The 13,780-nt window shown below is 34.3% G+C and overlaps 4 protein-coding genes across 4 annotated transcripts in view; 2 read left to right on the forward strand and 2 right to left on the reverse strand.

Moving 5' to 3' along the window:
- LOC119838779 (tripeptidyl-peptidase 2) overlaps nucleotides 1–4,881 on the reverse strand; it is a 16,471-nt gene extending 11,590 nt beyond the window's left edge. The window contains exons 1-11 of the mRNA XM_038364880.1: nucleotides 4,684–4,881; nucleotides 4,473–4,604; nucleotides 3,827–4,013; nucleotides 3,486–3,636; nucleotides 2,985–3,148; nucleotides 2,364–2,607; nucleotides 1,896–2,026; nucleotides 1,296–1,458; nucleotides 927–997; nucleotides 588–727; nucleotides 3–87 (exon numbers count right to left, since the gene is read on the reverse strand). Coding sequence (XP_038220808.1) covers nucleotides 3–87; nucleotides 588–727; nucleotides 927–997; nucleotides 1,296–1,458; nucleotides 1,896–2,026; nucleotides 2,364–2,607; nucleotides 2,985–3,148; nucleotides 3,486–3,636; nucleotides 3,827–4,013; nucleotides 4,473–4,604; nucleotides 4,684–4,848 — 1,633 coding nt within the window. The 5' untranslated portion in view covers nucleotides 4,849–4,881. The remainder of the gene's footprint in view (nucleotides 1–2; nucleotides 88–587; nucleotides 728–926; nucleotides 998–1,295; nucleotides 1,459–1,895; nucleotides 2,027–2,363; nucleotides 2,608–2,984; nucleotides 3,149–3,485; nucleotides 3,637–3,826; nucleotides 4,014–4,472; nucleotides 4,605–4,683) is intronic.
- A 549-nt stretch (nucleotides 4,882–5,430) lies between these two features.
- Nucleotides 5,431–8,834, forward strand: LOC119838843. Its single transcript, XM_038364983.1, has 3 exons — nucleotides 5,431–5,629; nucleotides 6,638–6,724; nucleotides 7,983–8,834. The coding sequence occupies exons 1-3, from the start codon at nucleotides 5,531–5,533 to the stop codon at nucleotides 8,007–8,009; spliced, it is 213 nt and encodes a 70-aa protein (XP_038220911.1). The 5' UTR covers nucleotides 5,431–5,530; the 3' UTR covers nucleotides 8,010–8,834.
- Nucleotides 8,835–9,474: 640 nt separating this feature from the next.
- LOC119838814 (mitotic spindle assembly checkpoint protein MAD2B) lies at nucleotides 9,475–10,344 on the forward strand. The gene has a single exon (XM_038364935.1). The coding sequence runs from the start codon at nucleotides 9,688–9,690 to the stop codon at nucleotides 10,267–10,269; it is 582 nt and encodes a 193-aa protein (XP_038220863.1). The 5' UTR covers nucleotides 9,475–9,687; the 3' UTR covers nucleotides 10,270–10,344.
- Nucleotides 10,345–10,508: 164 nt separating this feature from the next.
- LOC119838813 (gamma-butyrobetaine dioxygenase-like) lies at nucleotides 10,509–12,246 on the reverse strand. Its single transcript, XM_038364934.1, has one exon. It carries the CDS (start codon nucleotides 11,860–11,862, stop codon nucleotides 10,642–10,644), a length of 1,221 nt encoding a protein of 406 aa, XP_038220862.1. The 5' UTR covers nucleotides 11,863–12,246; the 3' UTR covers nucleotides 10,509–10,641.
- Nucleotides 12,247–13,780: the final 1,534 nt, after the last annotated feature.

Here is a 13,780-nt window from a genome sequence, read left to right on the forward strand (position 1 = left end):
GCCCTTGCCGCCGTCGGCGCCGCACGCCACGCTGAACGACACGTCGCGCTCCGCCGCCGCGTGGTGCGCACACAACATGTCAAACGCCTGCCGACGCACACATGTAAAAAAACTCTAACTTACGACTCCAACTCTATACTAAAACTCGACTTTTTATAGATGCACTTCGCGTCAGACATTTTGTTAGGCAACACGTAGACTTGCACATTATAACGCACTATTAGCGACATGACAATTAAAACTTATGGTAACTAAATGAAATGTTAGTTAAAACTAACTCTTATCGTGCAACGCTTTTTTTTAAAGCGAATCAATTAAAACCGTTTCAACTGTGGTTCTGTTGAGATTCATATTGGTTAATGATTATTTCGTTTGTCTCTGGCTGCCTTCGTATCGGAGCAATTTTATATATGTATGGAAAAATTTATTACACTTGATGGAAAACACAAACCTGAATGTTACACAAAAGTTTTTAAATCAGTGCTTCGGAATGAAAGATTCAGCTTTAGCAATTGAATCTTACATTGTGTATTCAAAAAAAAAAAACAAAAAATAAAACCATTATTTATACCTTTCGAGAACCTTACCTTTTCCACATTGAGCAAACCGCAGCCCTGCGCCCACGGCTCCACATGATCCAAATACGTAGCTGAATTTTCAAGTGCCCTCTTCATTGAATACGGCGAATAAGGCAGATTCTTGGCTTTCAAGCCCGATATGAGCACCGCTGAAATTTCACATGTACCATAATGTAATGATTATTGAATTAATGTACAAGTTCCAATGTAGGAGTATTCATAAAGATTTCTATATTTAACTGTATCATTTGGAAATGTTTTGCCGTTATGAGTGGAATTTGAGTAACTTTCAAAGCGATTTGATTTGAATAAGATTATTCAATGTTGGGGTGTGAATATAAGGCTTACCGACTGCTCCCGCAACATGTGGCGCCGCCATGGAAGTGCCGTTCATTAATTGCGAATTTCTTAAAGTGAACCTGCAAAATAATACATAGCAAAAGTAATAGCGAGAAACTGCGATAGTAGATAGATTAGTTACAGTACAGTATATGGCGCAAAAGGGTTTGTTTTTTCAAAAAATATCTTTACATACTTTTGTTAATACCTATATCATATATCAAAGTCATATTACGATCTCATCAAAGAAGTCATATGTAATTTCTGATAAAATGAAATAACCAGAGTGTACGTCAGCGCGTCCCACTCAAGGTTAGGCCTGTTCGACACATGGACTCATATCTACACGCACGCACGCACGCACGCACGCGCACGCACCTCGCGACGGAGGCGACGGCGCCGCCGGGCGCGCAGACGGCGAGGCCGAGCGCGCCGTCGGCGCAGGGCCCGCGCGAGCTCCAGCTGAAGGCGCCGGGCGGGGCGCGCGCGCGCATGGAGTACGCCGCGCTCTGCATCTCCGCCGACACGTACGCGCCCACGCCTGCAACAGCGCGCCGCGCACCGCGCACCGCGGGTACGTTCATTTGATATGTGTTCAATCGACTATACTACACTTACTCATAATGTGATGTTTGTAATCGTTTAGAGGCAATAAATCGATGACTGAGTGTATTACATGAATTAGTGAGTGAATAAGTAACAAAGAAGTTAATTAGTAAGTGTAAGTAGAACGAATGGATGAATGAAAAGAATCAATTACAAAATAAGTACAAGTGAGTTAATAAATTATGAATAAGTGTGTTACCGAGATTAGAGAGATTTAGTTACTGATTGAGTTAGTTTCACAGTTTTAGTAACTCAGTGATTTAGTTACTGAGTGAGTTAGTCACTGAGTGAATTAGTTACTAAGTGAGTTAGTTATTGAATGATTTAGGCAGTGAGTGAGCGATATAACAATAGCAGGTGCGAGGGTCTCACCGATGAGCACGGGGTGCGCGATGTCGGGCGGCGCGCCGACGGTGGCGAGCGCGGGCCCGTGGTTGCCGCCCGACACCACCCACGACACGCCGTAGCGACGCACCACCGTGCTTATTATGTCGCCGATGCGACTGGAACCAACAACAATTGCAAATATAATCATTTATTTATTTATTTATTTAAAATTTAATACACATTACAGATTGAGAGCACATTGTGCATAATATTTTTTACGTAATTTTTGCATTCAGATCCCTAATACATAAAAAAATGTACAATTATTTTCTACATTGCAATAAATTTCAACAACTAAGTACAATTTTTATTATGTCTAATTGTGTAATAGACAAAGTTGATAAGATGCGGCTATGCATGCGACTTTGCTTGTCTAATTTGAGGATCAGATTGTCAGTTCAATTGAAGACAAATTGAAAAAGATTAAATTATATTAAATTATATTATTTATACCCTGCATTCGACCAATGGGCGTGTTCACCGTAGCTCATGTTTATAACGTCAATTTTCATACTCTTCGACAGCTCCATAACCTTGATACAGGCTCGCACCAAAGCTGTACCAGTTTCCATCGACCCAAGCCTACTGTCTCCGATTGTGAGTGATACAATTTGTGCTCCGGGTGCCACTCCATTCCTGTCCGGCTCTTCTGGGAAGTATCCAGCCGCGATCGCAGCAACGTGCGTGCCATGGGTTGCTATAAAATTATTTGAAAGTTTTGTTGACATTACAATTGATTTTTTTCATTGTTTCAATATTATTAATAAATATAATATTTCACAAATATTTCCTCAGTCATTGATAATTAAAAGGGAAGGTATAAGATTTATATTTGTACAAGTGGTACACCTTGGATTTATCCTTGGTACATATAAAGACATAGTCTGTAGCACTCAATTGTGAAAGAATATTTTGAAATTGTTTCAGTTCCTGAGATTAGCATGTTCAAACAAACAAACTCTTTACCTTTAAGTCTAAATTACCCTGTTATGGCATGTGATAATTATGAGGATTAATTTAATAAATATATGTGAGGATACTTTTATTTTAAGATCCATTTGAAGCTTTACTCACAGCACATCCCCACAACTTCGAGGGTGTTGCCCTCATCATGTACATTTATGGTAATGGTCATCTCGTCCAAAGCAGTGAGGTGTGTGTGTTCATGTGTCACACTGTACTCCCCAAGTAGTGGACCGGTTGATAAGTCTCCGGCCTCTGACGTGTCTATACATGCTCTGTAAATGGAAATTTTGTGATTTAGTACCAATAACAGAAGATTTACCTTTGTTATGGCAAAACTATAGAAAGAACAACTGATTTTCATAATTCCTCTACAATATATATGTCGTATATTTTCTATGAAGGCAATGCTGCTACAAGTGGCTAGTACAACGTTATTAAAAAAAAATTACTATTTTACACAATAAGCACACACATCAATATCTGTATCTTTTTTAACATTTGTTAACTATGGTAGGTTTTTAAGAAAAACATATAGATTATTAAACTTTTTCTTCAATGTTCAATGTTTCAATGTTCTAGCAAGAGAGTTAAAATATATGCAAAACATACCTCCAAACAGTTCCATCATGGAACAAAACACAGTCGTAAGTGGGACCTAAATCGTTGTACTTTTTTTCAGCATTCTGCAACACCTCCACTCTCGCCTCCAATTCCTCTTTCATCACCTTGTCCTCTGGACTCAGCGTTGAGTTTTTAGATACTGTTAGAGGAAGAGTTGTTTTTTAATCTTTAATTATGCAATTGGACGTAAGATTCTTAATTTGAAATTTTCAGTATGACTTCTTTTAGATTTGAGATTTTCTTTAAGTCATGATAAATGTTAATAAATGCTCCATGAGAAGTGACAGATATTTAATTTACTACCAGAATGTAAGACTAAAATATCGTACCAACTTCATTTTCAAAGTCCTGCAACTGTTTATTGGCTTCAGCAAATGCCTTTTTATGTCCCACATCCCAAAAGTGCTCCTTTCTGTGCTCCTGTATCCTCTCTTTCACCCTTGTTGGGTATATACTGAAGGGATAGATAACACCGACGCGCCATTCCCCTGTGGGATTCTTCCACGATTCCTGAATCTATATAATAGACAGAAAAATAAACATGAAATATTTTGTGTTAAAACTTTAAAAATACTTTTGTCACATTCAAATCGTAGTTAAACTTTTTAAACCACCCTATTTCTTCACTATGTAGACTTCAGAGGTAACCTTTCAACATTTTGAGAATATAACTTAGTTGCTCTGAGACTTAAATATAATTTATCCATCATAATTTAACATTGAGCAGATAACAGGTTTAAAATACATTTTATGTTATTTTAATTCCAGTTAATATGCGGATTAATTATGTGGTATATCCTGATACATAAACATAGCAACAATATATATATATATATATATATGACAATGAACAGCTGTGAATGACACATAGAGATGTCATTGACCCAGCTGTTAAATCTGTAGTAATTGCTGTTTAAGCAAAATCAGATAGTCAACTATTATTATCAATAAAGTGCACAATAATTCACTTTTTACCTTTAACTTGCGGCCTGTAATACCGGTGATACACCCATCTACAACCTTTTTTATTACAGTGCTTGTATCTACATCACCGCAACCGCTGCAGTCGAACCTTTCTATCACCTTGGTTTTTCCTGTACTAGTAATCTGCAAAATTTAAGTCATAAAAATGCAAAATTTCAAACTTTAAACTCAAACAAAATCATGACAAATCATAAATCTTTACCGTGAGGCCAGATGCGGCCGGGTCAACGCCCGAATCCAAAATTGCAATAATAGATTCCCTTCCATCATAATTTGGATACTTGTTCAAAAAAGAAACAACTCCTGTTTCTTTTTTCGGCAATAATCCCCAGACAGGGAAATCACAATCGATCGGTACGTCTGCCATGTTTGATGACCGGATACCTAGTACACAGATAAGCAAAAGGTATGAACAATGATCAGATGATAAAATTTATGAGCTATTGTCACAGTGTATAAAGTAGTGTCATTGCTAGTCATCAAAATTATATTATTCAGTTAATATTTTTACACATAAAAACTGGTTGGAAATAATAACAAAAAAATTATCGTGGTAGGCGTTAATGACATAGTGCCTACTTTATGGTTTATTGTCATTATTGCGAAAATATATCGAGCAAAAGCACATTATAAGAAAAAGAAAACGAAGGACGTTTAAACTTTCAGCCGACTTGTTTGTAAAAATGTGGTTTGAAATTCTTGTACCTTTGACCATTATAACAGCTGGAGTAGGATTACCAGGATTAGGTTTATGGTGGTGCCACTATTTAACCCTAGGAAATGTACAAAAATATATTTGTGACCTGGCTTTTGTTGTATAAGTATTTATTTACGTATAAATATTTCGTTGTTTTAGATTCAATTTTTGTTCTTTACATATTTTTTTAAAACTATGCATATTTTTAATTTACTTACTCCTGTTTTCTATCGTAGATTTTTCGCGATTAATAATAGAGGCATTATTTGTATGTGACGCTGGTAACACGCAGTATACTGTCACATTCGTAGAAAAGTATTTTTTGTGGTTGAAACTATTGTATTTTGTTAATATGTGGTACGAAATCCTTCCTAGTTTCTTCATAATAACAGCTGGTCTTGGCTTACCAGGATGGGCACTATATCACATTCACAATTTAACTTTAGGAAACGTAAGTTACATAATTTGACGCATAACATGTAAACTTTGGTTATATCACTAGTCGTTACAGATAAAAAAATTGTTTTCTTCATAGCAGAATATTATTCTTTTATAGCAAAACTCTTTTAAATTCCCTGGGAGATTGAGAAGAATACCTACCTGTATTTATAAGCATCTGTCATAACATTACTTGTATAATTAGCTAAGTAGATACCGACATGTATGTGTAAATAAGACTAGTAAAGACTCAGACATTTATTGCGTTTAGTTATTATAAAGAAGACTTTTTTCTATCAGAATAATCCTTATCACACTTAACACTAATATTATAAATGTGAAAGTTGGATCTTTTTCCATCAATCACACTGAAACTACCAAACGGATTTTGATGAAATATGACCTAACTTGGATGATAGGATACTTTTAATTCCGATTGAATGCTCCCTTGGAATAAAACAGGAATCAATATCCGTGTGGAGCCAGGACAAACGTCTAGTAATATAAAATTACCTTATTACTTCTGCCATCAATATATTTTATTAGGAGCCATCAAATAAGTGCTGCGGATGTCACATTTATGAAACCTAATCTTTTAAAAATACACTACATATTAAATACTTTTACATGCATTTTAAACATAGTTTGTTCATTATATTATTTGATTAAGAACCCGGATGTTAGCAGCATTTGCTGATTGATAGCCAACATCTTAAAAAAATATTCTATAAACCAGGTTGAACATAGGTTGTACACAAAAAAAAAATCGTGGGGCTGTCAAGACTTCTTAGTACCCCCCCCCCCTCCCCTACCATAATTGCCATAAAAATGTATATAACATGGGGTTTAGTAACATAATGAATAAATTTATAATAATCATGTAAAAACTAATTCAAAAATAAATATTATATTATATCCAACTCTACATCTTTTCCTTCTTTACTGGATTTTGTTTTTTATCAATAGCGTTTTCTTTCAACAATGACCTCAAAATATAAATTGTTAACTTTTCATATTACAGCACCACAAACGCAGTGTTGATACATTTTGGCAGCGCAGAATATACCAAAGGGACATGAGGCTCACTGGGAGCCCATATGTAGTTAATGTGAGTATACACATCATTGCTAGCCGTGGTGGCTCAGTGGCGAGAACCTCGGACTTTAAAATCGATAAGTAGGGTTTCGAGACTGGGCGAGCGTGCAGGAAATAAATTGATTTTTCAATTTATCTGCACATTTGGATAACATCACCACTGCTTAAAACGGTGAAGGAAAACATCGTGAGGAAACCGGCATGTCCAAGAATCAAAAAGTTTGACGACATGTGACATCTGCCAACCCGCACTTGGCCAGGGTGGTGGATTATGGCCTGAACCATCATAGGAGGCCTGTGTCCCAGCAGTGGGAACATATATGGGCTGATGATGATGACATCATCGCTAGTATTTAATTGGGGCATTGGGCATTAACATTACCTGGACTAGACCGTCAAGTGTCCTAGCAGACAAACTAAGAAAGACTACAGAAATAAACTTACACTTTTATTTATTCTTATCAGCATTCTCTGTATGACCGTGCCGGCAATGTCAATGGAACCAGTACTTTTCCTGCATAATTTTCAATCCTGTGGGTATTTTTGGACAAAAACTTTCCTATGCCCTCTCTAAGATCTCTCAATATCTTTGAGCTTAATTTCGTCTTAATTGGTTAAGACATTTAGATGTGAAGAAGAGATAGACAGAGTCCCTGTCACATTTATTTATCTATCTATTAATAAAGAATTTCCTACAAATACAGTTAACATTTTTTAGTGACTATATATATTACACATAGTAACTCAACTGAAGATACATAGTAACAATCAAAATAAAAATACAATATTTACTTTTTATTACGCCCCGGGATTTACCATTGCCAGAGGTGCAGGTTGCAAGTTATCAGTTTCATATTGTTCGATTATGTCTACGAAAAAATTATACATTCAATTCATCTTCAGCTCATATATGTTTCCACTGCTGGCATACAGGCCTCCCAGGTGGGTTTAAGCCATAATCCACCACATTGGCCCTGTGAAGGTTGGCAGATGTCTCATATCAAACTTTTGATTCTTCTACATGCAAGATTCCTTGCAATATTTTTCTTTACCACTTCGAGCAGTGATAATGTTATCCACATGCACACATTATTCGAAAATTCAATATATTTCCTAAAAGCCTTAATTTGAAAATAATCCCATTACATTTTAAACAACAGCATGCCTTACCATGCCAATTACTTGCTTTTGATGTTTTTTTTTCTAATGTGACTATTGGCAGCCTCAATATTTATCTTTTTGTTAATTTTTAACACTGGTTTTCTTTTCAGGGATTGGACTCGCTGCCCGATAAATAAATAAAAAAAATTGCGAAAAATATGTGTTAATTGTTTATTTAAATATTAAAGATAATATAGAATAGATTATGGTGTTTTATTAGTGACCATTGCTCTATTGGTCACCAATCAATAGTTTCTTCAGGCTAATAACTAATCTTGTATGGTGGTAATGAAAAGTGATCACAGATTAAGAACTAGTTACTACCAAAGAGTGGTATATAATATAAGTGGTACATAATACGGGTAGTTACTACATAAAGTAATTTATTAGACATGGTGACTAGGGTGGCCACCTTTATTTTCAATTAAAATACATTGGTTATTATATATAAAAAAAATATTAATTGAACAAATTATACATCACATCATCATATTGCGTAATTGTTACATATTACTATAGTATTGTGTTTAGTGTTATCTGTGCTCCATGCATATGAAATTTAAATTCTACAATTTAATATATATCTTTATTATTTATCATATTTAACAATTGCTTATTATAATTTCCACTCAATATTCACATCATTAACAAATTAGCTAATTTTATAGTAGGCTTTAGAAATGAGATAGTTAGTTAGTTATAAATATAGTTTTCTAAATATGTGTTCGTAAATTTATTACCTTCACGTAGTTTTTTATAGCAGCGAACGACATGACAACAGTGTTAGCAACCTGAAGTGGGCCGACTATCGTACCCCGGGGCGTAAAATTATCGTACATGGAACAAAATTATCGTACTTTTTAGGATAATGTCTATTACAGATAAATAAATCATATAAATTGTAATATTGATATGCATGCAAGTACTCTATAGTTTATCTTTTTTAAACCACCGCTGTCAAATCAACAGAACACTGAAATCCAAATGTTTTACACGTGGCACAGACCCTAAACTGATTCCCTTTCCACTTTAAATTCCATTAATGCGCCAAGCGTAAAATTCACTCAGACAAAATTTCACTGTTCTCATGCAAGTTGGATACATAATCGAAATATTGAACTTATATTCTTTTGTTCGCATTGGTAGATGCTATACTAACCAATAAGAAAGCGTGTACAGCAGGCGCTGGATAAAGTTACAGTATCGGCAGTGGTGAAACTTAGCATAGGGAATCGTAAAAACCAATAGGAATAGAGAACTTGTATTTCCCGGTATTTTCCCAAGACTTAATTGGCTGAAATAAAATCATGCTACTTCGATTTAGACTATCAGCGCATGAGTGAAATAATATAAATTCTCAAATTTTGCATCATGATAGAAATTATCGTACAATCTGCGTACGATAATAGTATGCTATCGTACATCGTACGTAGGCACAAAATTATCGTATGTGTACGATAATTATCGTACGGTTCCGAACACTGCATGACAACTGAACGAATTTTGTACTTTTTTTAATGTTGGCACTATCCAATATTTTTATACATTGAAAATAAGATACTTATGCACATCACTCTATTTTTTAAATTCATTTGTATTACTTCACTAATCAATCTTCGCACTCGGCTAAAAAGTCACTTGTCAGTTATCTTTTAAGTTATTGAATGAATATAAGAATCGAGAGATTTTTATTTTTGTTACGTTTTGTGTAAACGTGGAAAATATAGGATGAATATAGGATTATACAATGGAATCACTAAAATATAGTTATGTATCTAAAAATAAATAATGCGATAATAAACAATTGTTTCCGCTATGGATAGCTGCGTTAGTGATATTATTGTGGAGTTTTTAGGAGTTGCTTTTCACAACATTTTATATTATGCCTCCGTATATCCTCGAAGTATTTTTGAAACAAGAAAGAAATATAGTGTCGTAGTGTACAGGTCTGTGCACCCAGAAGTAAATGAATATATTGATTTATGTTTGAAAAGCGCTGCGGAGTGTTTAAAAAGTGGACAGCTAAAGCGTGTCGAGTTTGTGATTACAACTAATGAATATGAATCTTTGATGAAATTTGTTTTCGACCTAGATAACAATGATTTCTTTGATGAAACCTGCGACGCTTATTTAGTGCAAGCAGAGCAAAGTATGCGAGCTTTTTGTTTAAATTTAACAACACTGTGTGATAAGTTTAAAAGTCTTCCTGAAGATAGAAGTTTTATCATACTTTTATACACAAATGAATCTGCGGCAGTTGCTATGGCAACTAATCCAGATTTAGAAGAATTTCCAATGATTGAAATTAATCAAATCGTTGAATTTGAAAAAATACTACCAATTAGGAGGTTTGGGCTAAGAAACATGAGTGTTGATATATATGTGGAAATTAGATGAATGTAACATTAAGGGAGAAATAGTATATTTTATATTCTTATTAACAAAATAAATTATTTAATGTGTCATCGAAAATTTTTGTTTAATGAAATCTGCAAGAAAAGGTTATGACTTGTGAGATGTTCATTTAAATAATAATTTAATGTTTTATGCAACAACATCTGAATATTTATTTTTCAATCAAATCAAAAGATATATCTTTTAATGAAATATAATTAAGTTGTAATTAATACTCGTGATAAGGTTTTTCTTGTTATGCAGAATTAAAAAATTATTATTTTATTCTAATGTAGTGTTTAATTAAGAACTACCATATGAATGAAGTTCATATATATAAAAATAGCAAGTAAATATAAAAACAATTCATGAAGGCTACAGAATGCCACTATTGGGGAACAGTTTTACTTTTAAGCACCTAAGCCTTGAGTAAATTTCATCCCAATCAACATAACCGCCAATAAGCTTTCTTGTGTTATTCGGTTTGTCCTCATATTTATTTCTTCCATGTAACAACCGTATATTATCAAACACCAGTATGTCACCTTCCTTAGTTTTAAATTTAGCAGCAAATTCTTGATTTAAATCGAAGAAAAGTTTGTGGGCTTTGTACCATGGCACAACAACATTCAATAAGCCTGGAAAGTGGTTACCCCTTTGTGGGATTGAGCAATTTATCCTTGTCACTTCTTTATTACTGTCCAAACATATTACAGGAGATCTGTACAGCTTGAAGAACTCATTACCATCTTCTACACCTATATCACTCCATTCTACTTCTATATTAGTTAAAATTTCATATTCCTCTGGATAATTTTCTTTCATATATTGAGCTGTGTAATGACAGTCAGATAGAAGGTTTTCTCCACCTTCACTTTTGGTCTGCACGAGGCAATGAAGCATATTTACACCAGGACAATATTCGTAATACGGTAAATCGGTGTGCATTTGTAAATTGCTAGACAAATACGCCACATTACTCGTATTTGCAACATTCTGTACTGTAAATTTGACTCCGTAGTGCGTTTGCTTAGAGAAACCTACTCTTGCAATGATATTATCTATTGCATTTTCCTTATTTGGTGTATTTTGTATTAACGCGACTCCATAAACAGACACATCGTATAACCATTCATATAAAGCTTCGTCAGACTGAACTATTTTGTTATAATCATGTATGCCACATATTTTTAAAAACTCCTTACCATGCCACGATGTCCTTTTCGGCCTATAAATAAAATCTGTGTATTTATTTTGACTTTCCGCTGTAAAACTTCGGAGTTTCAACCAGTCAAGTTTGAAATTTGAAGTGTGTCCGTCATCCCATGTGATTTGCACAGAATTTGCACCCTTAACGACCGCTTTAGGTTTGGAGTCGATGTTGAAATTGCTATAATCGATTATCCTGCTTCTTGCTGAAGTATGAAAGCACTGTTCACACTGGCAATTGTCCCTAAGCCAAACGTGTGGGAATTTCAAATGTTCACCATCTATATCTATGCTAATAACATGGTGTGTGGATCTTTTAGTTACATCATTAATATTGTGTGTTTTAATAAACTGTTTTACACTTTGAAAACGTTTTAACACGTTCATCGCGATGTAAACTCGACACGGATGTGATAATAAACCGAATACTTCTCAATTAAGCGAGATAAAATATCTCTAACAACATAATAGATAACGAATTGTATAACATTTATTAGTAAGCTATTGACGTGCGATTTGCTTAAACGAAGTATTTTTATTGATTCCGGATAAAATAAATTTACACCTGTAAGAGTAAGACCAGTAAAGGGATTGTATAAAATATGTTTTAACTCGAAACGATATTTTTGCTAATTACCTTTGAAAAGTAGTTATATCTAGTTTGATTATGATTGAACCAGGTAGAACCTGTTTAAAACTAGTATTCAGTTGAAGGTGAAATCACCGAGCATTTCTACTCTAAATAAACGGCGTTATGTATTTATCCAATATTGGTTAATAAAATATATTGTAATTAGCTATTCTTCTAAGTTGTTTTTTTTTTATAATTTCTTTAGATAAATTATACATACATCTTGACAATTTCCAAATGTTACTCATGCAATATAGATCATGTAAGAACCACAACATTTATTAAATCGATGCTTAGTGGTTACGGGGACCTATCACCATTTTATACCTATTCCAGTATTAACTGGGATTACATTATCTGTTATTACGGTTTGTAGGTTCGCTGACACGGTACGCTCGTAGACTGAAAAGGTACCTAGGTACCTAGGGCACGTATAAAGTTCACACAAGTACCACACCCTCACAGAGGACCGTCGTGAAATAGTAGTATGCTACTGGGTATTTTAACAGTGAGTTGGGAAGCCTCAAGTCCTTTCCCTCACCCTTCCCAGTCCATTTCGTCTTTTCAGTCGGCAATCTTTTCTCTATCGATTATCCCTTAGAAGCGGGCAGCGCATTTGCAGAGGCAGTACCTCTGTGTGCTTAGGTTCCTATGTCAACAAAAAAAAACAAGCTTTGATCTAAACAAAATAGTATGCAACTACTTATATATTGAGATCCAGTTGGTATTGTTGATTGAGGCTCAGTTATTTTAAGTTTTAATAAATGCGCACGCTTGCTTGGTTATGCTTACGCACAGATATTTTTCGCTCCCTAAAGGAGTAGCTTGTGTGTGTGGGATATCAAAACATTTTTCATCGAGAGACAGGCATTCTATTAAATGGCTTGGTAATCAATAAAACGCAAATATTAGAAACGTATCTTATTTATTTAACTGATAACAAATATAAATTTATCACTTCATGTAACTACTCAAAAATATACAATGCTATAAGCGGCTATATAATATATTTCTTGCACAGCGAAAAATGATCACAATATTTTAATATTTTGAAGCATGCTTTCGTTGATATGTGTCTACCTATCTTATTTCAGATTTCTTATTACTGCAGCATTTTCACATTGTAAAAAAATGTGTTGTTCACAAAATAATCTAGTAGTGGTGTTTCAATTCCTTAATGAACCTTGGTTAGTAATTAAACATTAGCAATATATACCTAATAATAAATTATTGGGAATTTCTAGTAACATAACGGTCTAGCCCTTAAAACCTATCTCTACGAGACAATTACTATAAGTTCTTAGGTAACAAGGAAACAATAAATGAGCAAAAAATAGACAATCGCATTATAATTGAACATAATATTATCAAGTTTATTATTGGAGGTTTTCTGAATTAAAACCTCTTTCTACTGTCAGCTGTCTAAGACCATGAACCAAAAAGAAAAAAAAAAAAATAATAAGAAAATGACTACAATAAAATATCGAGTATTGTTATTCACAACAGGTTTTTTTGAGTGCGTAACATTTGCTAACTATAGCTTAATACATTATATAAAACACTATCTAAGACTTTTACGCAAGAACTTTTCTGTATCTATAGTTCGGCCGTTCATAGAATGCGTTCCTGACACATCGCGAATGAACTGACGACGTAACTTTGTAATGGCGTTGC

Source organism: Zerene cesonia, unplaced genomic scaffold (genome assembly GCF_012273895.1).
Source record: "Zerene cesonia ecotype Mississippi unplaced genomic scaffold, Zerene_cesonia_1.1 Zces_u005, whole genome shotgun sequence".
NCBI lineage: Eukaryota > Metazoa > Arthropoda > Insecta > Lepidoptera > Pieridae > Zerene > Zerene cesonia.